The sequence below is a fragment of the Cydia strobilella genome, chromosome 7 (genome assembly GCF_947568885.1).
Source record: "Cydia strobilella chromosome 7, ilCydStro3.1, whole genome shotgun sequence".
NCBI lineage: Eukaryota > Metazoa > Arthropoda > Insecta > Lepidoptera > Tortricidae > Cydia > Cydia strobilella.
The window spans coordinates 3,234,288-3,262,026 of NC_086047.1; the positions used below are offsets into that span (position 1 = coordinate 3,234,288).

Here is a 27,739-nt window from a genome sequence, read left to right on the forward strand (position 1 = left end):
ATTTCATATTTTATTACTTACTACTTACTTACTTACTTACTCTTCATCATTATAACACGCACGTCTATTTTTTTTATATTGAATATTGAAAAACCGTTATTTCTTCCAGGTATTACACAGTTTAATGTCATCTCTCGATCGTATTATTTATGATATACCCGTATGTCAGCCGTGTGAAGCTCGATACTCGTTTTTGGCAGAATTGCGCTGCGCGGTAGCCACAAAGAATAGAGTGAAGTGAAATGAACATAAAAACCTACTGTTAATGTGAGAATACGAAAAATATGCATAATTCATATTTTATCACTTACCTCTTCATCATTATAAGTATTATAACACGTTTATTTTTTAATGTTGAAAAACCGTTCTTTATAAGTTGTCTGAATGGAACGGAACTCCTGCAAAGAAGAGGCGTATTTTCTTACTGCAAGAATGTTTTAAGTTTCCAAAGGCAACATTCGATATTGTTTTTATAAATATACGATACACAAATAATCGTAAATAACGATATTTAGGTAATAATAGTACAATGTTCTAATATTTACAATTGTTTCTATCTTATAGAACATGCATTTGAAAAAAAAACTTTCATTGATGTGGGTTCAATAATAATAACAAAATCTATTCTAGTCGAATAAAAGCTAGAAAAACACCTCTTCAATATGTCAATGTCAATGATGTCAGTGTCACAGAATTAATAATATAAGTATGGATGGTATAGAAAGGATGCCAATCTCTTATGGCAGAATTGTTGAAAAAGTGACCGCTTTCAGCTTTAAATAAATATAAGTTTCTAATTCCATTCCTTACTTGCTTCTTCAAGATATCTCGGTACTCGTGAAGTAATGACATACTTTCCGCACTAGCATCGAAATGTACTATTTTTCGCTTCAAAATTAGTTTTCTACTTTTTCCTAATGAACACGATACTGAATTTGCCCTTAAACGGATCCCCATTATTTTTGTTAAGTACTGTTTTGTTTTTGTTTGTGTTGTTGTTGTTATTTTTGTTGTTGTTGTTGTTGTGTTTGTTTGTTTGTTTTTGTGTTTTTATTTGTTGTTGTGTGTGTTGTTGTTTGTTGTGTTTTGTTTTTGTTGTTGTGTGTGTGTTATTATTATATCAAATAAAAATATGGAATGCGGTCTAGGACTATTCTACTACTAACTGCGACGTAATCCATGCTCAAGTTACGTACAGTCCCTTCTTAAACATGGAAAACATTGTCACGACATTGTACGTATGGTATCTTCCATTGTAAGTGATCTTAAAAGGAGTCGCCCCGTTAAGATAACACCTAAGTGTCGCGCTCTAAACGGACTTGCGTTAGCATTTTTATGAGGCACATTGTTTACAAATAAGGATTAGTACCTACAAATGTACAAAACACTGCAATTGCAGTCACAATGTTAGTGAAGATAGTACCTAGTTTTTATAGCAATTAAATGACATATTTGGATCCAGACCTTGAAATTTGAAACGTAGGTACCCAAAGCGCGAAACTGTTTAGTGACTGGCTGTTTGGCCAGACAAGAACGAGTGATGCAAAATCTTACGTCACTCATATCAAAACTTAAAGCTAAAATTAACTATAAAATAACTTTTTGGCAAAAAATTCATTTTTGATACAAGCTTTTATTGCTGACTGTACTTTTCTTTCCACAGGCAAATAATACTCATCGAGACAATTCTAAACACCACAAACACAATTAGGTTATGTAAACATAGAGTCCTGGCTTCCTCCTGTCTCCAGCATCATATGTGCTCCATGTCATCATGATATTGCATTGTCAACCGATTTACATATGTGTGCAAAATTTCAGCTTTCCAAAGCTGAATTATTCCAATACGGGAAGTGGGTCAAATTTAACTTGAAAGATTTGACCCGCACAAACATAGTTACATACATTTATACATAGGTATAAAGTTAAAGTTGCAAGTTAAATAAAAGCTTGTAAAAACCGACTTCTAGAAGGATAAATTATGTAAGTTTCTATAATAGTCAGCTCAGCTGGTTGTCTATTCGCTTATTTTGGCGAAGCGAAAATGGAGATGGATCTCTTATTTACTAGGCGTTATTAAATTTTGGTATTTAATTAGGTTTTAATTTTGATACCAGTCTGTAGCCGACTATAATAGACGACTATAACGGTAGACCTCTCACATACCTATCTGAAAGATGAACATTATTTACTCAGTTTTATTTACTCGAATGTTCCAACTGAGTAATTCTGTGGCCCATTTCCCCGGTGTCCGAGCAGAGTCAAGCCGGAGTGAAAGTATTGGTGACGACATCTTCTGGAATGCCGCCGGTCAAACCTGTCCGCTCCCGGGACGCTCGCGCATCTTCGTAGCATTGTTGCTGGTGCTTAACATTGGATAGTTGTTAACGAAGAGCTTTGATACTTTTTACCGTACTTACTTAGGTTCAATCTGTGAGATACCTTAGATACTTATTCGTACAATGGCCATCAGATATATCGGAGCGGCCAAAGTCACAAATATCTGAACAAGGCTCTACGTTGTGTTCAGATAGTTAGCACCTTGGCCGCTTTGATATATCCACAGAAAACCGTCTGTGGATATATCTGATGGCGACATTGGCTACTGCACAAACTGCAAACGAGTATGTTTGTTCTACAGTTTAATTTATAGCCCGAGTTACAGGGCCCACCCGGTATATCTTTGATGTCGACTATACAGCAATTTATATGCTGTCCATTCTATTTTCTTGAGAAAACAGATTAGGTACTACCATAGAGTAACTTATACTAGAGCGGTACTGTCATAGTAAATTTTGGAACCCCAGTAAATTCACTGCCATCTGTCGACACACTTTAAAACTAAAAATGAAGATTTATAAAAATACGATAAAATATATTTAAATATGGATAAATGATTTATTTTATTTGCATTAATTATTTTTATGATTTTGACCCATGTTCTTTCACTGATATGCGTTAAAAATTTTAAATAACAAACGAAACCGTCAACGCCATCTATACGACAGTAGGCCAAAGCTAGTAGCGTCCTCTGAACGAGAATCAAATTTTCTTGATTTTCGAGGCACGTTTTTTCCTTAGACTGTATCCATCTATTACGGAGTTATATCTATCTTTGGTACTTCAAAAACTTTACTGTTTCTTCTAAAAAGAAAAAAAAAGATTTAATCGTTACTTGAAGATCTTTTCTACACTATTCATACCTATAGGAGTCCTAGGACTCCATCACGATTTCATTGACTTCAATACTTTTTGTTTACTTCTTGGACCAAAAACAATTTCATATAAATCAATGTTTTTTTAAACCTAATTTTATAAATTATAAGTAATAATTATAACACACTTTAAAGTAATTCGGGCACGGGCAAGCCTGTTACCACTTTATACCAAATACGGAACCCTAAAAACCTTTTAGCAGTTCTCACCATGTACTCTTTAAGTAGAAATTAATAATTTAAATAAAGCAATAAATCAGTTTAGCACGTACTACTTCCTTACGTAGTGAATAAAATTGATGTCTTTAAAATATATCGGACATATATCACGGCTGTCAAAAACTACTTTAACGGGCCGTTAACCGTTAATGGTGAGGTAAAAGGGGGTTATTACGAACACTAGGAGAGCATGAGCGAAGCGGAGGCTTTGGTGAACCAGTATACTTACTTAAATAAGCTCAGAGCAGGTATGTGCCAAAAAACCCTTTTATAATCTTTATTAGACAAAGTAGATTAATGTTTGTTTAAATTCAATTATTATGAAGGACTACCACGAAAAAAGAAAATCGAAATTTCGCTATCTCACGTTTGTGCAAGAGTGACAGAGAGGCAGATAAAAAAAAACGATTTTCGCGGTAGACCCTACATAGAAAAGGTATAGGCCGCCCCGAACCACCTTTCTATACAAACGTAGTCCCGATTTTCCTCACTATCATCATTCGCTTGCCCTTGTCCCATTCACTTGGGGTCGGTGCAGCATGTCTTTTTCTTCCATACCTCTCTGTCACCCGTCATCTCATCATTCACTTGCGTTAGTTTCATATCATCTTTCACACAGTCCATCCACCTTTTCCTCGGTTTTCCTCTCCTCGTACCTCCCTCCACATTCATTCTTAATACCTTTCTGGTCACATGACTTTCATCCCTCCGCATTACATGCCCGTGCCGATTTTCCTCACGATATTGTATTGAAAATATTGTGTCACAATTTGATGTAAAGCAGTCGTTTAATTTTTTTCGATTTTTTTATTATTATAAGAGAAAAAGAGAATTTGTTTTTCGCTCCAACTCTTATAATAATAATAAAACCGAAAAAAAACAAACGAAGGTCGTAGGCAATGGGATATACGGGGTTGAAGCTGTCGTCCCCTGTCCTCTTAATCCATCTAATGATAATGACCCCACAGTCCAACCAATCACGGGAGTTCATTACGCTGGTTCGTTAAATTACCGCCTCACCGACGCACGCGCAACCTGAGAACAAGCTTGATGGCTTATCGGGCAACTATTTGAACACTGAGCCAACGAAAACCACTGTTGCCTGTAAGTGTAACGGCTGCGGCACACTAAATTCGAATGTGAATACATATTTTGGTTAATTTTAAGAAATGTTCAAAAATTATAACGAACGCAATCATATTAACATGACCACGTGATTCAGCCATTGAACCAATGAGATTTGTGAGATATGAATACAAAATACCATAAATACCAACCATAATTAGTTGGGTAGTCCAAGGTATTATGTAATGTATGTATTTATTGACTTTTATTTGTATTTTGTTTAGTTGAATACAGAGGGTTCCGTTCCGATGTTCTAATCTTCCACTGCCAAAATTTATTTATTTTAGTGGATTTTATTTGCAGTAAAAAGAGGGCGTGAAATCCAAAAACTACATAAGTACCTACTTAAGGTTGACTCTTCTGACGTTTTTTTGACAGACTATACTACTTCGGCGTTTAGTGTGTCCCAGACCTAACTCATAGTAAAGACTAAAAGTACGTACTACATTTTTTGTGGACACACCCACGCAGAATCCACCTTAATATTACAGTTATCGAACAGCGGGTGATTTGTTTGTTTGATCAAGATTTGGCTTCGAATGCGTGTAAATATATTAACTACTAAAAGCATCAGTCTTAACCAGCAATGGACCTTATGTCTTCGCAATAAGGTTTACGAATTGTCAGTTTACAGTGTGAACAATAACGATGGTTATGTACCATTCTTAAGGGGGCTAACGCAAAATTTTACTTATTATGTTGAATTATTACACTATATATGCAAAGGCAGACTCCAAACAAAACCTTAAAGGTTAAAGTTGGCTCGATAGAAAAATATCACGAAAACATGTTTAATTTTCATTAGCTTTCAGTTTTATATCATGACCTATAGAAAATGGACCAGCCAAAATGTATGAAACAGCCAAATTTTTTTTCGCAATTTCGGGGTTGGTCCCATACTAAAAGTTGCTCGGTATAATCCCAAAACCTCCCTGGCAACGGGAATGCACCTATTTTTTTAGCCACCGTGTATATAGCAGTATAATTTTACTATAAAATAGCTAGTGATATAGCCGAGGGATCTGACGGGCAAAAGTTAATACACAATTATATTTTCAGAGTATTTGAGATAAAAAGGAAAAATTAAAAAACCCGGAGCGATGGCCAAATCTTTCGGTGCTTATTCGCGCAGCGCACCATACCATATCATGTTTCCTCCTAATTTCCTGGCTGTACGCTCCGTCTTAACTGTGTGGTTGGTAGTACCATCATTAACTGTTAATCCGTAAGAGTATTGATATTAGTTATACGAACATAAAACTTATTAAGCACAACTGAAGATTGCAGGTTCCTTTAAAGATGGCGGAGTGAAATGACCATGTAATTAAGTTAAGTAATACAGACACAGGTTAATATTAAAATATTAACGTTAGTGAGTGAACTTTTTTAGAACGAATAAGTAGGTAAATTTTATGACGTCAATTAGTTATCTTCTAAAATTAATTATTTTAGCAAACTAAGTATTTACTGAAAATTTAAGCCCTGCAGAATCGAAGTGTAGACGCATTTCTCAGACGCGCGTTGATGTCGTTTGTTCTGTATTGTAAGTTAGTGTTGCATAATCAATATTATAGTTCTCTAAGTTGTTGTATAATACATATTTCAGTTCATTTAAAAATATCAGAGAATATTAAAATGTATGCCAGTTTGATCTATGGAGCTCTTTATGTATAGATAGGTATAATCCAAAGACGAGATGAAATTAAAAGAAAAAACATACCTACCTATCTCTAGTTTAAAGCCAGTGCCGAACCGAGTCAAAACATATACTATAGGTACTTAAAATAGTTACGAATGGTGAACGATAGTATCGCTAAGCTCTTTGTATTATCGACACCTTTTAAGGCAAGCAGCTACATAACTCAGCTTAAAGCATTGTCCATTTCTTTTGTGTGGTGTTACCAGTCAGCCGTGCGTGATTCGTGATAAATATTTACTGGTAAATAGTGTACCTCATCTCATAAAGAGGCCAAGTGCACTCTCCGTTTTGTTTTGAGATGATACTAAGTAGTTACCTATAAGGTACCTACCTATCTATACCTAAATATCTATAAAACCTTTAAACTGTTACTAAAAAGTTAAAAATAGACTGCTGATGATTCTATGTCCCGTTTTAGGAAAATCTTATATTTATGAAAATTCACAATTTACCAGAGTACGACTAAAGGTGACGTTCGGATTCAGATTCCACCAGCATGCCGAATTGTCACTATTTTCATAGGAATTTGACAAGCACTCCACAATCTACACTTTTTCTCACTGTTTTTAAGCATCACACCACTCTTGTTCGATCTGCTGAGATGCAAAATAATTAGTTACCTTCTGCACGACGACTGAGGTGCCGAAGTCCTTGCCGCCCTGCAGCCGGAAGCCCAACGGCTCCGGGCCCTTGTTCGGCCGCACAGTTAGCAACTGTGCCATCCTGTCACGAAAACTTACCTTCTGCACGACGAGCGGGGTACCGAAGTCCTTGCCGCCCTGCAGCCGGAAGCCCAGCGGCTCCGGGCCCGCCTTGTTGAGCCGCACAGTTAGCAACTGTGCCATCTGTCACAAAAACTTACCTTCTGCACGACGAGCGGGGTACCGAAGTCCTTGCCGCCCTGCAGCCGGAAGCCCAGCGGCTCCGGGCCCGCCTTGTTGAGCCGCACAGTTAGCAACTGTGCCATCTGTTGACAATAAACACTACGGATCAAAAAGGCGCCATTTTGAAACAATGGCGGGTGAGAAGGGACAAGGAACTCATTTATTGAACGGTACTACACTATTAATTATTAGCTATTATATAACGTTTTTGAGTTGTTATAGTTATAGATACCTACAGAATACTGCCTGCAAATAAACTTCACCTTCTATTGAGCGCCACGAAGTACAATATACATATAATAACTAAATAACAATAACTCCTATGCATATAGCACCACTTTCTGGCAAGTGGTGGACAAGTGTCATATACTTAAGTGAAAGGGTGTGTATGCCGACACCACTGCGAAAAAGACGATCGTCATAACCGCAGAGCCATCGTCGACGGTTGCCATTAGCGGTGAAGATAAACTCATAAGTGCGTGATAAAAGTTTTATCCACAAATGCGAACCTTGTGGGGGGCCTTCCCCATTTTCCTCTGGGTCTGGATATTGACATTATGGCAAATATGTTTACACAATTTAATGTATATTAACCTAGGAGGATATAACCAAACGGAGTAGCCATTAGCAGGCATTCCCCTCTGTCGAAAATAGTCGGCCAATGGTCATACACAATGTATGGACTGACGTTTATCTGACATGGCTATTTTGACGTTACGTATACATTTGACTTTCCCCTCCCCCGCAAAAATTGGCAGACTTTTTTGTACAGCAATTACAGACGTGGCGGCTCCGTTTGGTTATATCCTCCCAGATATTAACCGTAGGTATTCCCCTTTTTTTTATTATTATAAAATTTAAAAGCGAAAAACTAAAGTTTATAATAGTTATTTGTTATACAAGGGTGCAAAGTTGTATTTTACCCGCGAGTGTGGAATTGAAACATGAGCAAGCGAAAGGATTTTATAGTTGAACCACGAGCGAAGCGAGTGGTTCTAAAATAGAATCCTGAGCGTAGCGAGTGTTTCAACACACGAGAAGTAAAATACGTTTGCACCCGTGTGTAACACAAAACTTTTCCCCTCACTATAGCGAGGAAAGTGCAACATCCACAGGCGTTAGATCATCTTCATCACTGGAATCACTAATTTTTTTACGATATTATAACAAAAAACACTAGAAATTCTGATTTTTACGTGAGTCTGTGAGAAGAACAGTAAAAATTTTGTTGACAATATTGACATTTCTGTTCTGACGTATGAAATGTCAACGATGCGTTTTGAAATTGCATCGATTCAACTTGTGCGTTCAGAATTATATTTAACATCATTATAAAAAATCTAACGTTTCTTATGGAATTTTAAAGTTTATGACTTAAAATTATTAAATAAAGCTAAATTTGGTATTTTTTATTAGATTCTCAAACCATTTATTTAATGATAATTAATATCGAATGAACCATTATTATGAGCGTTTTACGTTTTGTTATCTGTCAAGCTACTTAAACACGTTCCATCCAAGGTCAAATTACTTTCCCCACTAGTGGATAAAATGCGTTTTTCCCCGCTTGTTTTAAAGGATAATAGACGGCTTTCCGAGCTAGTGAGGGGAAAAAACTCTTATGTTATAATAATCATATATTCATCAAATGATGCAAATATATTTTCTAAAATATATATCCAGAGAGGAAAATGGGGACTACGTTTGAATCGAGGAGCCGTCCTCCACTATCCTCTTAAAAGCCTATTGACAAGTAAACCTGTCATAAATTCATCGCTCTTAACTTATTTGAAGTCGTAACAGGATCCGAAGCTCTTAGCGTCCATTACGCCTGGATATGAGAAGTCATAAATCCTCAAAGAAAGAAAGTAAATTGGCGATTAAAATGACGGGGCATTAGCTTGGCATTTGATCGACCTAATTGATGATTTATTTTCTCCCAGCCGGGCCCGCAGACATCGTGCGATCTATTTTATCTGTGATCAAATCTAAGTGCGAACGCAGAGACATTAGTGAAAGGAGGTGAGCAAAACTTTCGTTTACAGGTACAAAGAATAAACAATAAACGAATCATTTATCAATTTTCTTCAACAGGTCTTTGATTTCTCTTCTTGATATACTGAATTTAATTAAGGAATCTTGTGGTACGATCTCGTACCTTTATTCTTGGCTGAACAGTGACTTATCCGATCAATTACTTACTTCTAAATCATACAAATGTAATCAATATAAATATAGAAGATAGCACAGACATAGAATGAAAATTAATTACTCGTACCGCGGATGTAAAATAATACACTTTCAGCACCAAGAGGGATTGTAAACTAAAATATAGGTCATATACGAAAAAGGTGACCAATGCCTCCAGTGCCCAAAGCTGGAATCAAACCAGCGTCCTCTGCATTAGCGACAGATGCCTAAACCGCTGGGCCATGCACCGGGGTCACGGCGGCATGGATCGCATTTTCCTCAGTTTGCCTATGGCTCCCTCTGGGCAAAGAAGCCTAAAAGGGATTGTCTAAGATCTGACGAGAAAAACTGGTAAAAGGGACTGGTAGGAGGTACACAATCTTATGTCGATGACGTTAACTTTTAACAATGGATACCAATAAACTACGACAACTTTTTGGTTAAATCATTTCATGCTACCAGCTTAGCGAGATTTTGCTTTTTTACTGTCATTTTTTGTAGGTATAGACCAGAAACGTGCCACATGTATAATTTGACTGCGTAATTCAGACGACAGAAATGATTTCAGATGCGTAATAACTACTTACGCGTAAGCGAATGTAAGACTAATCCCCCTTGTACCTGAATGGTCATAAGCTTAAATAAACACGCTATTATGATGCAATATTTTTCAGACAAAGAACTTGGAAAGTGAGAGTAAATGCAACAAGGGTAAAGGGCGCTTGCGTATGGCAGACGATTGACGAATCATTGGCATCATCATAATCAACTCTCACTCGATCGAGGGATGACTCATGTCATTTATTTTTATTTTGTTTCATGTCATGTCTTCATCAACGCGATGTACGCAGATTCATCGTAAGTGATAAGTGATGCGTTAAACAATAAATAAGTTTTAAAAACTTGACTGGATATTCAAGTTTACGACAAAATGGTAAAGATATTAACCTATATTAATTTTTAACAAGCAGAAACGTCTGCGATCGATGCTATTAAGCTTAGAATAAATTTAAAAGTGGAAAAATTACTGCCTTGGGTGAGACTTGAACTCACGGCCTCTGGATAGATACTCCAGCGCTCTGCCAACTGAGCCACCAAGACCTCATCCATAGTCAGCAAATCTTCCCACTATATGGGTCTAGGGGACCCTAGCGACATCTACCGTAATAGTTATACACTTCTTAAACGGCCACCGGAGTTCCAAGTCATATTGGAAATTCAGCAGTTACGATGTGCTACCCATTCTAAATTAATTTTTAACAAGCAGAAACGTCTGCGATCGATGCTATTAAGCTTATAATAAATTTAAAAGTGGAAAAATTACTGCCTTGGGTGAGACTTGAACTCACGGCCTCTGGCCTCAAAAAAAAATATATTAACCTATTTTAAAGATTTCTTTAAAATCGCAGTTAAATAAATAAATAAATATTATACAGACTTTCTTACACAGATTGACAGTCCCACAGTAGACTCAAGAAGGCTGGTGTTGTGGGTACTCCGCCAACAATATATATAATATATAAGTATTTAAATACATAGAAAACACCCATGACTCACGAACAAACGTTTGTGCTCTACTGCTCATCACACAAATAAATGACCTTACCTCCAAAACTCGATTTTTTTTCTAATTGTGGTATGTTGATAAACATGCCGATTTAAAGTAGACCATAATTACCTAACAAATGTGCCTACTTTGCTCTAGAATTTGGTCTAAACTTCAAAATTAAAAAAAATTTTTTTTAATTATTATTGTGATATGTTGATATAAATAATTGCCGATTTTAACCATCAGTACTATCAAATTACCCAGTGTGGAGCAAAGGCACATTTTATGATACTGCCTGATACGATCTGCGTTCAAGCCTCATTTAGATCTTTTTCTCCGCACTTTGAAATAAAATGCACTTGGTGAATTGCACATTCATCCTTCGACGCATCGGCTCCAATCAAAAGGTCGCGACACTCTTCAGCTGACGTCTCCATCAATTCTCACAATAAAAAGACGAAACAAGTCGTTTGTTGTTAATGACGAGTCATTCAGGCGCCTCTGACAACTTTTTGTGCTCGTTTAGCGCTTACAAAATAGGCACGCTTGTACTTGACCACATACTCCACATTTATACTATGACATAGGGCCGTCGCAGACTAGCGACTTGGTGATGCTGTACATTTAAAACTTTCGCGTTTTGAACACATATAAATGTTTGTAAATGTGATTTAATATTGGTGATGCTGCTTTATTACCAATACCAATTAGCATGCGATCTGAACCTGAATATTCCTGAAAAAGAGGGGGGAGAAGACAGTTCCTGTCAGCAGTTATTAAGTAAGGTATATAGAACAATAAGCAACAGAAGTTGCTAAGCGACCTAGGTGTTTAAAATGAACTTATTAACAATTTTATTGTTAATATAAAAAAGTGTGTGCATGTTCAAAAAAAAATCTGAATGGTCTCGTTACAATAGGTAAAATCAGTACCTCTACTGATGAACGTTTCCAAATGAGTATTTTTTATCACCTCACGAATTACCTAGATATTTACACATAATCTCTAGGTTGTCCGTTCGTGTACAAACTAATGTAATACTAGTATAATCTTAAAAGAATTTAAGGAGTTATTAATAGCTAGTGAACATACCACCGTTACCCTCAGGTAACACAAGTACACTAAACTAAACTTCATTTTCATTTCATTTCCAAAATTGACATATTTCCATATATTTAGTAAAATTTCGGTAACTTCTCATATTCTGTGAAATTTTCCTGAAATTTCCGAGAACTTTCCATATATTTTTTTTAAACTGTAAAATCTATAAAAATCTGCGAGAACACGACAGAAGCTATAAATGGTAAAGCGGCTGTATAGGTATTCTCTCGAATAATGCGGGCCGTCCTGACGATAGTCTTTTTGCTGTCATCTCGTGCCTATTCTTGATGGCGTCGTTAGAACGCCTTATCTATGGAATGCAATGTTTAATTACACTCTGAAGACGATTAGGTACAACACAATATGTCAGCGTGTCGGCTTAAGTAATAATATGTAAATAAGTAAATATTTCTAGACAATGTTATGACTATCAAGTATCAACCTAGTTCCATAAGCCCAAAAGCGCTGTGGACACTAGGCATCGCCATTACAGTCGCCATCAGTTATATCGGAGCGGCCGAGGTGCTCAAAAATATCTGAACACGCACTGTAGAGCACGACAATAGCGCACCTTGGCCGCTCCGATATACATATGATAGCGCCTTTACATTCAAAATTCAGGAAAACCCACGCTCATCACACAAATAGTTTAAGCTTTCTGCCACCCAAAGATAGTCTGGAACCTAGTTTTCTTCTTTGTACAAATTTCCCATATGTTTACCGGGTGTCCCTTGCCGGGATTCTAACATACTACTACCAACTATATACCGCCTTCTCAGCCAGGCTATAACCAACTAGGTAAAATGGTATCTATATTTTCGTGGTTTTTATTTAGAAGCATTTTAGAATCCGTATACTTGAACTTGTCCCACTTCCTTTCGCAAACTAAGATAGTCGGGCAACTGCGCCAATTTAAATTTACTTATGGAATCTACCGTTCATACAGTTAACAGACTTATCATAGCCCGTATGTCTACGAGATAAGGTCGACCATTGATCTGTTAAATATGTTAGTGCATTGTAAACTACGATGCGCACCACGCTATGTATTGTATAGTTGCAGTATTTACATAAGTAACCACAGAGTTGAAATATAGACAGAGGATCTCCTAAAGCAAAACTCTTCATAATAAGCCGGTGTGGAACGTATCTCAACTTATCAGTTATCGGGTTTGGGAAATTTAAACACATCGGCGTGTTACGAAATCACCGTTACGTCCAAAGATTCATTGATTGTACAGTCACCTGCAATAATATGTTAGACAACGAAGACCGCAAAATATCTGACTAGATCTTCTTTGTAGAGCCATAAGAGCGTGAGCATGTCACATGCTTTTGCGGCCTTCAAAGAGTAACATATTATATTGCAGGTGACTGTACTGAATGTGCAAATTCGTGCTACGAATTTGACAGCCAATTTAGACGGCGCTGTACAGTTCCGTGCATTATGTGTTTATCAAAAGTTCACGTTTGTAATTAAGTAACGACAAAACAGGACGCCGTACAGCGCCATCTTCTTCAGCTGTCAATAACGGGGACACGTTTTTGTCTTAAAATTTACACATCTTATACAAGGTGGCTAAAAAATAAGTGCATTCCCGTTACCAGGGAGGTTTTTGGGATTGTATTGAACAACTTTTACTATGGGACCAACCACGAAATCGCGAAAAAAAATGTACCCTCCCATAGAAAATGGACCAGCCAAAATGTATAAGCCAAATTTTTTTGTCGCGATTTCGGGGTTGGTCCCATAGTAAAAGTTGCTCAGTGTAATCCCAAAACCTCCCTGGCAATAGGAATGCACTTATTTTTTAGTCATCGTGTATAATCAATAAACGTTCGGTTTCGTGATTTCATCCTAGCAATTCTACCTCTGACTACCTTTCAACTCCGCGTGAGCCTTCCACTTTCCATTACGTTGTGCGTAGTTTAGCATGGCCTTGTCAACAATGTCAAGCCGCCGGATGAAAGTAAAAAGGTAAACACGTCCCTATAACCTACACAAGGTGTAATAGATACATTGCTAAGGCATTTCTGTTTACTATGATATAGGAGGCAAACGAGCAGACAAAAGAAAGAATGGCTTTTGTTTAATAGATTAGGGTCTTAGGCGTAAAATCATTTGAGAAGTTTCATACTATAGCTATTACCGTCTGGACACCTGCAACAGGGCTAAGATGGTCGGTTTTTAGGGTTCCGTACCCCAAGGGTAAAACCCTATTACTAAGTGCCAGTTGCACCATCCGCACTTGACAGACTGATCAACGTCAACCGGCGTGCCGCGGCGGTTTACTATGAAACTTTCCATACAATGAAATTTAGCGAACTCTTTAACGATCACAAACAGTTGGTGCAATCGACCCTTAGACTCTACTGTCCGTCTGTCTGTCTGTCCGTCTGCCTGTCACCAGGCTGTATCTCATGAACCGTGATAGCTACACAGTTGAAATTTTCACAGATGATGTATTTCTGTTGCCACTATAACAACAAATACTAAAAATTACGGAACCCTCGGTGGGAGAGTCCGACTCGCACTTGTCCGGTTTTTTATCATCTGTCATCATGCCTGTCACGTTCCAACAAATTTAAGTGCGAAAGTGACGCATGACATGACAAGTGATAAAAATGCGACCATGATAGGCAGGGTTGCAAGATGGGAGAACGCATTTTTCTTGAAGGTTTGAAGGTCGTATCTATGGATGGTATAGAAAGGATGCCAATCTCTTATGGCAGAATTGTTGCAAAAGTGACCGCTTTCAGCTTTAAATAATAGTTCCTAATCTCTCCGGTGGCGCTAGTTAGGCTCTGGGACATGAGTATAACATGAACCAACAAATAACCCGACCAAATTACGTAGGTTGTTTTTGGTAGTATTTCGGTGTATGGTGGCGCCGCCTAATACCTGTTTTTTGATGGACACTTTTCATACATAGAGATTTGGCTCCTTTATATAGTCTCCATGGTCGTATCGGTCCGGAACATAGACATAGTATATTCAAGTAGTTATAGACGCGCCACCAAGTGACCGGGGGTAGGAGAAAAAAATATTCATATAAATTTGGGCAGTATAGGATTTTTTCTCTTTCACTCTTACAAATTTCGGTATTTCGCGATCGCCTTCTACCTATGATGCCACCCGGTCGGTGAAAAGGACAAATCCTCTTATAGGAATTGCAATAAGACTATCTTTCTCTATCAAAGAGTGTCAGGCCCTTGGTCCGGAAATACCGCGGGTGACAGTTCACGGGCGACACTGATTTGTTGGTTTACTGTTTAGGTCAGTTTCTTCTATATCATCTCTTTCCACTTCTTCCGTCTCTTGGCAGCAAAACGTTAATTTGTAGGTATGTTGGGTAACTACTTCAAGTAGTGCTACCGGGCTATCACGGGCAGCGCATTTCGATTATTTCTAACATTAAATTTTTTTGTACACATTTTTAACGAATTTTTTCAACATTTTGATGACACTTATGATTGTATGGTAGTAATCACTCAGGGAACCACCTAATTAACACCGATCAAAATGTCGAGACATTTCCTCAAAAATCTGCCAAAATAGTAATCGACCGAAAAGGATAAAAACTAATCGTCCTCTTTTCACCGCCTTAATGATATAAAGCTTCAATGGTAGGTACTAAATTTTTAATTTTATCATATATTGAGTTTAGTAAACGTATCAATAAAGTATTAGAATATTATATGACCGTTAAATCAACAAAATACTTAAAAATTCCAAGAACGCGACCAAGCAACGAACCTCTATGTTATTATTTAGTTAGTCATACGTTAATCGGTGACGTCACACGATGACTAACGTATGAGGGTCGCGGTCAAATCTGTTTATCTCGATTTGGGTGAGACGAACCTTTGTCAGAGGAAAATGATGCATCATACGATGAAGACAATTGGTCCAAGAATGCCAAAATATTGGTTCAATACATGTGTAAAAAAGTAACAGACATTTTTCGGGTTCAGCAGCGAAAATGGCAAAAACCCTTTTATTAAGTCATGTCTGTCCGTATGTCACAGCCATTTTTTATTGCCATTAGATTAAAAACTAATCTGACGCGCGGGGAAATAAGTAGGTACAATTGGTCCAAAGTGCTATACAAAAAATGAACATCGGTTTTATGACCGTTGCATTATGAGTTAACTATAGAGAACGATATAATTAAGTACTTACCTATGTAGATAAAAGCTAACGGTTGCTTCTTAATCATAATTGGGCTACGCCTATGAAACTTGTTTCAGAACTCTGGCTAGGTTCACACGGCGTAAATTTTTCCCGTATATCGTATACGGGATTTTATCAATACCGTAGTGACAGCAAAATTTGTATCCCGTGTGAACCTAGCCTAGTGCGTTTTCACATTATCCGATCCAATATCAAATTTCGGATGAACTTTGGAGAAAAACAGCTGCTAGAAAACATCCCAAAAGTTTTTCGAAAAAAGTAAATGGTAGAGTTTTTTCTGAAAACCTCCTTAAAACGCTTTTTTTAACAACAAAAATATATAAAGAGGCACTTTTTGCTTCTTTGGGAGTCATATCCGACACCCGCTATGGGATTGGACAATGTGAATGAAAACGCTCTTAATCGGGTTGTCTATAGTAGATAAATAGCAACCTTTAGGTATGGTAATTATAATTTTTCTTGAGAAATAGAGATGCACGCTACCGACTCGGTAATACCGTGAAACAAGGTTAGTCAGTCGTTTACCTATAAGTACTGTGGGCATATTCAGTTATTACGCTAAATAAATTTGATATCATATTTATTTAAACTTTCACGATTTTTGTCAGTAAATATGGAAATTGTCAGAGGCCTAGCCAAGATGACGATCGTTAATAGAAAACGCTAATCGAAACTTAAATAATGTATTAAAATAAAAAAATAAAAATCACGTGACTTTTCGTAGCATCTGTCATTCCCTATTAATTGTTATTTCTGTATGGCGTTTTTCGATGTACGATTGTCATCTTGGCTTGTGTGAAAGGATGTGTGGCTTGTGTGGATGGACTGTGGTCATCAGGCTTGTGTGAAAGGATGTGTGGCTTGTGTGGATGGACTGTGGTCATCAGGCTTGTGTGAAAGGATGTGTGGCTTGTGTGGATCGATGAACTGTGGTCATCATGGCTTATGTTGAAAGGATGTGTGGCTTGTGTGAAAGGATGTGTGGCTTTTGTGATAGGATGTGTGGCTTGTGTGGATGGATTGTGTGAAATGAGAAAGAAAGGAGTGAGTGCTGACGTGATGAAAGATAGAGGAGAATAGAAGAGGAAAACATGTTGTGCCGACCCCACACGTGGACGTTAACGTGGGATAAGGGCAGGAAGAAGGATTGTTATCTTGGCTAGATCTAGTTTGGTGTAGAAGAACATTTGTCAGACTCGAGAGTAAATCACTTGATGGAGCTCCACAATCTTAAAGACTTATCAACGAATGAGGGACAGTGGTTCCTTCATTCATTTAAAACCAAAACTATTTTCTGCCACCAAGAAAAAGTTCGTAATCTAATTTACATAGCGTCAAATAAATAAATAGAAGTTTTCAAAATGAATCCCATTTCAAATAATTTCAGGTTTAAGAATCTTTATATAACAAATTTGATATCAGTATTAGTACGGCTAGATCACAGTAACGTGCACTAATATCAATACCAAATTGGTATAATATTTTATGTTTCTGATTACGCCTCCGTGTAATTGACACTGACAGTTATGATTGTTAAGCGTGGTTGTGGGAGGTACTTAATTAAATCGCGAGTAACTACAGTTTAAACTTCAAAAGTATGATGGAGATGGAGATATAAAATCATGCCTGACTAGTGACAAGTAAAGGGGGATCTGACTACGCGTCAAGTCCCAGGTAGCAAAGTGACGTCAGCGACGTCATTTATACGTCATAATGACGTAACTGACGTCATAATGACGTCATTTATACGTCATAATATAAATGCTACCTGGGTAGGTAGGTATATATCTCTAGTCTATAACAATAAGACTGCGACATATTATATTCTTTAGAACGCGAAATGTAAAGAAGAAACACAAAAACCATTCCGGAAAATACGGCACCATTACGCAAAATATGGCAAAAAATACACGTTTGTTGTATTGGAGCCCCACTTAAATTATTTATTTTATGCTGTTTTTAGTATTTTTTGTTATAGCTGCAACAGAAATACAGTATCTGTGAAAATTTCAACTTTCTAGCTATCACTGTTCATGAGATACAGCCTGGTGAAAGATAGACGGACAGACGGACTGTAGTCTTAGTAATAGGGTCCCGTTTTTACCCTTACGGAACCCTAAAAAGAAATTAGAAGGTATCATACATAGTATAAAACAAAGTCGCTTCCTGCTGTCTGGATGGATGTCTGTCCCTATGTATGCTTAGATCTTTAAAACTACGCAACGGATTTTGATGCGGTTTTTTTTAATAGATAGAGTGATTCAAGGAAGGTTTATATGTATAATACATCAGCATTGCACCCGTACGAAGCCGGGCGGGTCGCTAGATAGTATATATAGTTGTTTTTGGCAAATAAACTGTACTAATATTTAATAGGTACCTGCCGGGCTAGCACATGATTAGCGCGAGAGAATCTCGCCGCGACATAGACTACCCGTCCCCCTTTAATTCATACAGTTAGTAAGTCAAGTAGTCTATCTCTCGGCGAGATACTGTCGCGTCAATCATGTGCTCGGCCTACTGTTAACGAGTAGGCTAAATGTAAACATTGACACCTGTTGCTTCACGCTTGCACTGGGAGCTAACCCGCAGTCTTCAAGAAAAACAGCTGCTAGCCACGTCCGTTTTGAAACTTAAGTCTGTGTATTAAGATTCGAGATCGTATACGTATTTTTGTATGAAGTTTATAGTTTACTTTCTTGGCTTAGCTACAGGATAGATTCGTGGGATCACGCGCGTGATAAAAATAGATAATCTGCCGTTATTCTCAGAAAAACTACCGCGAAAATCTAGTTTTTTTAATGATGTTTAATGTGGAAGCTTTTTAAATAGAACTAAATTAGCAACTGACCTTGTTTAATGCATCTGTGGGCGTTCGGTAAAGGCTCTATTGATTGTTCAAAAGCTGATAAGAAAGTTGCATTTTATTCACATGTGAGGCAAAGTAATTAAATGCAAATTTCAAGTTGTTTTCTTTTGTTTGCTGGTAGAATTGACTTTAAAATGATGATTTTGAATGATAAATATTGAATAACATTTTGAATCGATTTGCTTTGATTTAGTTTGATATTTTACAGTTAGTATTTTCCTAGTGTTGGTGTGGTGAAAATTTTTGTGTTTCACTCCCTCGTGCTTTGAACCCCTCGCAACGCTCAAGATTCCATTTTTTAAATTCTTTCGCTACCTCGGGTATCAATATTAGGAACACATGAGGTTAAACAACCACTTTTCCCCCTTGTTAAAAGAAATAACTATTCCTTGGAAGCAATTTGTTTTGACGATGACTATGATAATCTACTTTACTTTGCAAGTAAATCTGACCAGAGATTATTGTAATATTGTAAGATTTGTAAGTAAGAATTATTGTAGAGGACAATACCAATGACAGAGTAAATTTTTTTAAGAAGATTATAGGTAAGTACATCATTAAAGTGTTAGCTTGGGACAATTCGTAGGTGTCCTGCCGGGACAACCGTCAACAATTGAACATCTAAATTCAAAAACTATCACTCGAACGACGCAAGAGCGATAGAGATGGACAGACGATCTTCAAAATTCAATTATAGCGCCAGCTGTCCTGTGAAGGCTGTGAAGGGTGTGTTACATCGCACTTAAACTATCGTGAGACATATTTCAAAATATTTATCAGTACGGTTTTTTACTCACTATTATTTTTAGTCGCTTTTGGCGACATGTTTCGGACTCTTTGGGAATCCATCCTCACGCACAACATGTCGCCAAAAGCGACTAAAAATAATGGTGTGTTACATAAGTATCTAGTATACTATTAGTATATTACTTATGTCGTCAGGCGGAGGGATTATTGAGCGACTTGTGGTTCAGCCTTCACAGGATACTATACAGGCAAAGAACGTTAAGATGCGAGTCTTAAAATCCCATCTTAAATTCTGGCCACGCACTTACGACCCCTCTGGTGCTGCGGGTGTCCATTGGACGACGGTAATCGCTTACTATCAGGCGATCCGTCTGCTCGTTTGCCTCCTATATCATAAAAAAAAGAATTGTTCCAGAGTTTCAGTACAGTCACCGCCCGCAAAAGTATCTGACACGATCTTATTTGTAGAGCCATAAGAGCGTGAGTGTGACACATATTTGCGGCCTTCGAAGAGTAACTGTACACATAAAAACTCGTTGGAATTCAGAATTTCTCCCATCTATTTGACCTAAAATCTCTTCATCTTAGACGCCGTTCTCCCCGGCTCCCATAATCAAACTAATCAACATATTTCGCATGATGCTCCAGTGTCGTGAGACCTATTGTTATCAATGGCGGTGATCTCATTCGTCGCTACTCCACTCGTGTTTGACCAGCTGCGGCCTTTGGGGTCGTATCGATGTACCTATGATTGTTAAAAGACTGATGGTTGTTCGCGCTGATATGACTGTGATATTTACTTGCGCATTCGGTATACTGATACCGTATAGCAGGCCTAATATGCTTATTTAAAATAATATCATCTTGATGACAGCTTAGTTGAGACAAACTACCTAGTTAGGTATCGGTATGACAATAATATTTTTGAATATAAAAGTTAAGAATTCAAAAATTTCAAAACGCACAAACTGCGATCAGTAATTATGTGCATGTTGCGGAATGTTTCTAAAAAGTTCTTTCTTCTAATAAGTGAGAACAAAAGAAATCGAATCATCTGAAATCAAAATAATTATCTTATCATATTATTTCGGGGCCTTTGCGGATTCGACCTATCGGGATCTTTGATGCAATCGCTCCCTCAAGAGCAACCATTTGTCTACCCAAGACCAAGAGCTTTTTCGACTATCTATGGAGATGGGTGTCGGATCGGATGAATGATGATGGAACTTAAGGGTAGCGCTTTGAATTCCTTTGGTTTCAGATAGCCTGCTCCAAAGCCCTTCACTCTCTGCTTGCGAGGACCTGATTCACACATTTGGTGTATTGTATTACTTACGTTCCTCTTCGCCACACATTCACACATTACAATCGGTGTTGTCAGAGTGCCCCATCTTCGCCAAGACTCCTTGTCATTGCTAAAGCCTAAGTCTACTCAGAGCTTTGAGTGCTTTAGACCCGTCGAATTGTTCCACTATTGTTGGTGTTTCAGGACTTTCGGGTTAGCGTAGGGTAGTAGGGGTTCGGTCTCGCAATTGAAAGAGAGGCGAATTAATGAATTATTGAATGGAATTCCTGTAATTCAAGTAAAGAAATGGGGATCATGTCTACAAACGACGTAATGTTTTGTTTGTGTATGTGGCCTTTTTGTACCTTTCGACCATCTGTATCTAAGATGGCTTCGTAAAATTCAAAGAAACTAAAACTACTAATTACTATCTTATCTCAATCTCAAAACAAAGGGACAAAAGAGGTGTGAATTAAGAACACGTGTCGTATTAGGCATTAACAATTTAGCAGATAGCAAACGGTTTAACGTTTAACACCTATTTTCCTTTGTTCTGAAGATAAAAGCCGTTTAAATACATTAAAAGAGAAATGGCAAAATCATGAACGAGAACGAAAGTCGACAAAACACCGGTCCTGGCGCTCTTCTAATTAGTTCCCACTAAATTACATAGATACCTAAGTACAGAAACTACCAAAGTTTACTAGACACAGTGAAATTAAATTAAAAACTACTCTGATTAAACCAAAATTGCCTTTTTTTACAAAAAAAAAAGAAAAAAAAAATTAATTTAGAATGCGGTGACACATTTTTACCAATTAATGATATTTCAAAACGGTATAAGAGAGGTCAATGCCGTCAAGAAGTATAGCTCTTTCGTAAGATGTAAAGGTTGCGGACCCTGGTCGTCAATAAGCAGCAGCTGAGAACCCATCCAGGATATAGGCTAAGATGAAAGAGGTACTGCTGTATATGCAGTATTATTATTAGACACTTACTGGCAATGGTCGCAATGTTACCCTTTACCCTTTTATTTTACTACATCATAGCAATGTCATGTACTCTACAGAGTCAGGGCTTTCACTGATGTACCCGACCTCAGCCGAGGAGGTCAGCCATTGTGGAAGCTTCGAGATCAATACACGGTAATTACGAGCTTTAGAACATTAGGCACTTGCACAATATGTTTACGTCTTCCACACAAGGATAGTGTATGTAACACGTAAGCAGGGCAATGTTGTACACTTTAGCTATTAATATACTCAAGAGAAATGAAGACAGGTAAGTTTGTATGATTATTTTTTACACTGACAAGATTTCATTGCACGAAAGTGGCTAACTAATGGTCCTTCGAACCGGATTGTTTTTTTTTTCAATTTCAAGTATTTCTTACCTAGTTTTTTTATAAGGATATTTCGAAGTTTAATCTCCATACTTATACCATTTCGTATAATATTATTCAGTAAGTTGTTTTATTTCTTTTAAATTAAATCAAAGTTGCTGTGTGCTTGCATTTGTTTGCGTTTTACCAAATCCATAGCCATCATAGCCAACAAACCATGCCGCTTCAGTGTGTTATTATTTATACCAATATACCTAAACACAGGCATGCAGGTACCTAAAGTACCTAAACCTTTAATTTTGGGTACAACAGTTAATACGGAACGTGGTCCCAGTTCTGGTGATCTCGACTCGAGCTGGGCAAGTCGTAGTAACAGGTTAAACAAACATTGAAGTGTTATTTATAAGTACTGAGAGTTCATCAGTTCATTTCTTATCGATTTGGCAAAAAGTTGATTGTTTAAATGTGGGTGTCGCTAATTTTTCGCAAGAGTTGACTCGTATCGTCTCTTGACTCACAATTCTAAATCTTATTGCAAAAATACCTACCTACCTACTTACTCTAGTACCTACTGCTATGCAAAAAATACTTAGGTACCTACTTTCACTTCGCAAATCGTTTCACAGGATATGAAAAACCTGAAATGCAATGTAATAAAGGTACATTGCTTGAGACAGATGTTTTTGTTATTACGTACTGCAGAGCGGTATGTCGCTGTGCAAATAACTAACGCTAAAAGAAACCTTTTAACGGCGGGTACGTTTAGCACGCATTCCTCATTCTACAAATAATTATTTTACATTGGCATTTTTAGAGCTTCACCCTGCATCAAAGGCCGGTACTTATTTGGCCGTATTTGTATTACTTATTACCTATTACTTTGCATCTCATTATTCATTATACGAGCGTTTTTCCATACGTTTAGCCATACTCTGTAAGGTTTTATATAGGTCAAGACATCATTCAATATGGGACCGTTTTCAAAATCGTGAAAAATGTTTACTATCACAATGAGAATATCGACAATTGATCAGCCAAAATGTATACAACATACAACAGCCTATTCTTTTCGATTTGGGGCCGATATGGTCTACATGAACTAAAGAAATTACACATCTTTCTATTTAAACATTTTTCCATGGAGGTAGGTGTTTCTGGTTGTACCTCCGTCAAAATATGAAGTTTGAGTCTACCTACTCGTAGAAACACGGTAATGACAGTTTTTGCTAGAATGCTAGCGCTATCTTTTACGCCCGCTGTATTATCGATGTTTTTACACGAAAGTACGTCACTGTGACGTAAATCTCAGTGAATTTACCTAAATGTATTAAATTTAACCTCGCTTTATTTTTGTTAACATTCAAGAGAGCAGACGGCTATGTCTATCCGTTCCGTTTCACGCTGTCACCAACTTGGCTTCTATGTTTTTTTTTAAATTGTACAGTGGAAAATGAGCGTAGGTACGACTTGCAAGGAACACTGTACCCCAATAGCGTAAACGTAATAAAACTGTTATGACCAATTCCTAAGATTTCCAAACCAATATTGTGCTCTTAACAGATGCAACCGAGAAAGCGCTCAGCAAGCGATATATTGCACCGTTAAGCTGCTACGAAATGACTGAGTTGACATTTCGCTCAAATGCCCTCTAACCCAATATCAATATCCAAAAATATTGGATAACACATTGTATAATACAGTGTGTCAATAACCTCCAAAACGCAAAGAGAGAACCTTGGGTAAAAATAATACGGTTGCGAAACTTTTGGCCCCCGGCCACGGTTGTGACGGCTGAGCGCTGATAACACTGCTTTAATAAAATAGCACTCAAAATCATGTGCTTGATATGCGATTGGGCATGTCTGACTGAAGCGACGATCGATATTACGAAATCACGCCGTGATAGTTTTGTTTACATTATAGGTTAAGTACCTTTGCTATAATAGGTGTTTCGGCGCTTTCTTCTGGCACTGGCATATGGCATATAGCAAATGAATCGTGTTTCTCTTTAGCATTAAGCTTCCTGAACGGATCCCTTCGTTTGACATAATTATTGAAAGTCATAATGTAATGATTGTCAGATTAGTCATATAATTCTGAAACCGTTAACTTTCAGGATTTTCGTAAGATTATTCTATAGATAGTTTAGGTTTATTTTATGGCAATCCTAAAAAGTTACTCGTTTCCGAGAAAACCCGAATTAAGGATGACTCATGTTAGACCGGGCCGTGACCGGGCCGGAGCTTCCGGCACTTCGTTTTCTATGGAAAGCATAACGTGATCACCTGTCATGTCATAGAAAAGTAAGCGCCGGAAGTTTCGGCCCGGTCACGGCCCGGTCTAACGTGAGTCATCCTTTATGAATAACGAAAATGCGGACAAACAATACATTATGACTTAAAACTTTATGGGAAACAATAGACACCTCTTCCTGAATCATTATTATATGAGCTTTTTTAACGCGTCACTTTCGTAAATACCTACAAATGAATTGGTTGTTTTAAATAACTAAAATAAAAAAGCCTTACAAAAAAAATACACATATTTAACTAAACTTATTTCTACAAAATAATCCTACATTCTAACAAAATTTAATATCTAATATTGTAAGAACCCCTCGCTAGTCGAATCGAAGGTGAAGGCCTCCTCTAGTGATTTCCAAGCGTCTCTATTATTAGCTTTGTGCTTCCATTGATCACCAGCCAATCTCCCTATTTCGTCAGTCCATCGTGCTTTGGGTTTGCCTTGTTTTCTTGTACCTGATGGGCCCCTTCCAAGTGGTCAGTCTGTGAGTCCATCGGTTGTCTGTCATCCTAGCGACGTGTCCCGCCCATCGCCACATTAATTTCTTACATTGACCTAGGGCGTCTGTGAATTGGTTGTTAGCATTAGCAAAGATGTATTTCGATGTTAATGTTTAGTGGTTATTTGGTAAAAAACATCATCAAAATCTACTGACAGTTCTATGAATAAGAACTGACTGTGATGTCTGTGATTCGAAACATAAAAGTATTTTTTACCCTATGTTATACCTGCGTGAGGATCACAACGAATAGGTTTTTAACTAGTCAACGCGCATGTAAGGTGACTGTAAGGTGAGCTGTACACATTATAACATCGTAATTTAAAATCGGTTTTTCCCAAAGAAAACAAATCTTGATAAATGACACAATAATTGTCATGACACAGCCGTAGTTTTACGCAAGATCCTCGTTCTGTCGAATGATATGTTATGTGGTAATTTTAAGGCATAGTGTGTGTGAGTCACGCTCTTTTAGGGTTTCCTCATCATTGCCGTCAAATGTTATATCAATAAAATACGATAGATAATCACTAACTGAACAGAAAACTATAAATAGATAGGTAGGTACTTATATACTTAGGTATAAACCATCTAGTTATAATTAACATGTCACACATTTCACATATAAGATTATACCCATTATCAAATATTAAAAACTAAAACAAACATGTACATATAAAACTAAACAAAAACACTAAAACTAACTGGATATACATTAACTATACTAAGTATAAACCCTATTCCGACCCCACATACTTGCGGCATTGCCGCGCTGGATGTAAACTATAAACTTAAGGCGGTTCCCTGAGCAAGAAGGCGAAAAATCTCCTTATATGATCATGTTTTTCTAAGAGGCGTTGATATTCGTAGGCGTGGAAAAAAATATATGTAGTTCTTGACTATATTATCTGTAATATCATAGCTTCCGATACACGAATTATGACACTTCGCTCGATACAACTAATTCCCAAAACAACCTCTAACTCGGACTTTTGAATCCAACTTTACTCGGTTATTTATTATGTGATACTATAAACAGAAAAAAGAAGAAAAAACAATATTAACTTAAATAATCATTTCATAGCTTTCGAATTTCGATATTGTTGGGTAACGTTTTTAAAATAAATAAACCGACAAAATTCGATCAAAATGGACACTTGGCGCGCATGCTCTTTCCCGTTCTTTCTTGCGAAATGTGACAGAGACAGCGGCAAACCGGCGGCATTCCGACACTCCCGGCAGTGGCAGTGTTTAAAAACTTGAGAATTTGATACAAAATGTCACATAATTGTTATTGACTGCTATCGATCGTCATTACCAATTTTTTGACGTTTTCTTTTGTATGCTGTTTGTATGTGATTCTTTCATTCTTTGACATGTTGCAGCCCATATAGGTACTATCCAGTTCATTCATGTTTACATTTACATTAATTTAAACATATTTTTATAGTTTTTTTAAGGCGTTTTAACGGATAGGCACATCATAAATAGGCCAATAATTATTGGCAACCAACCAATATTTTAATGGCAAAAATTTCGATTAAACATATCCGCTCTCTATGCAAACCCGGATATAAATATCTCAGCTTAAACATATTGGGGTCAAGGAGTGAGCTTGGTTTTTATCGAACTATGCATATTGCAGACTAGAGAGTCGTAATTACCACTGTGGTGGTAAAGAAGCATATAGTTCGCCTTATGAAACTGAAGCTGATACAATCTAAGCCTTTGCATTTAGGTACCTACTGTGCCTAGCTGTATGATCTACCGCATGTATTTCAATGTAATTCAGAGTTATGCACGTTGTTAACTTATTATTAACAAATGATTATTATTAGATGTGTAATACATGTTTTACCTACAGTTTAAGTATGGGACGATATAATATTTTTAAAGGAATTATTATGTACTTTACATCCGATTGATTGAACGCGTTTTTGAAGAGTCACAAATGATATACATACAGCTACACCTTAAAACGATTGATGATAGCCCTTATACTATTTCAATAACAATTACAAATAGTCTGAACAATTCATATAATGCCGCTCTAAACATAGTTATCTGGAATAAACAAAGTACACCTACACAATTTACATTATCAAATTATTTATTTAATATTGTTATTGTATATTAGCGTGGCCGTACATTTTATGCAAATGACAAACACTGTGTTATATTACATTTTTCCTTCCTCCAGACGATGACATCACAACCATGACCCGAGTATAATGACTAAGGGACAGACTCGATTGTCAGGAGACCGCTGCCCAGAACGGATGTGCACGATTGATCCCGGGCGGTATTGGCATGTTTATGAATCGCGAATTTAAGTGGCTATTATTATCAATCGCTTAAATACGAGTAGGTACCAATGGTACCATCAGTTAACTGACCGATTTTATTGCACGAACGGTCGAACATTCAAGCGAACAAGTAGATAGTCCTCTTTTTTAATGGTCGGGAAATACGTTTACGCATCCCACCTAGTCCGGGGGAATCAGGAGGGACGACAG

At 37.2% G+C, this 27,739-nt stretch overlaps 1 protein-coding gene across 4 annotated transcripts in view; it reads right to left on the reverse strand.

Moving 5' to 3' along the window:
* LOC134742932 (PDZ and LIM domain protein Zasp) overlaps nt 1–27,739 on the reverse strand; it is a 75,075-nt gene that overhangs the window by 34,536 nt on the left and 12,800 nt on the right. For all 4 annotated transcript variants that reach the window (XM_063676146.1, XM_063676149.1, XM_063676148.1 and 1 more), the window contains exon 2: nt 6,999–7,225. In XM_063676146.1, the coding sequence (XP_063532216.1) occupies nt 6,999–7,103 (105 nt within the window). In that variant the 5' untranslated portion in view covers nt 7,104–7,225. The remainder of the gene's footprint in view (nt 1–6,998; nt 7,226–27,739) is intronic.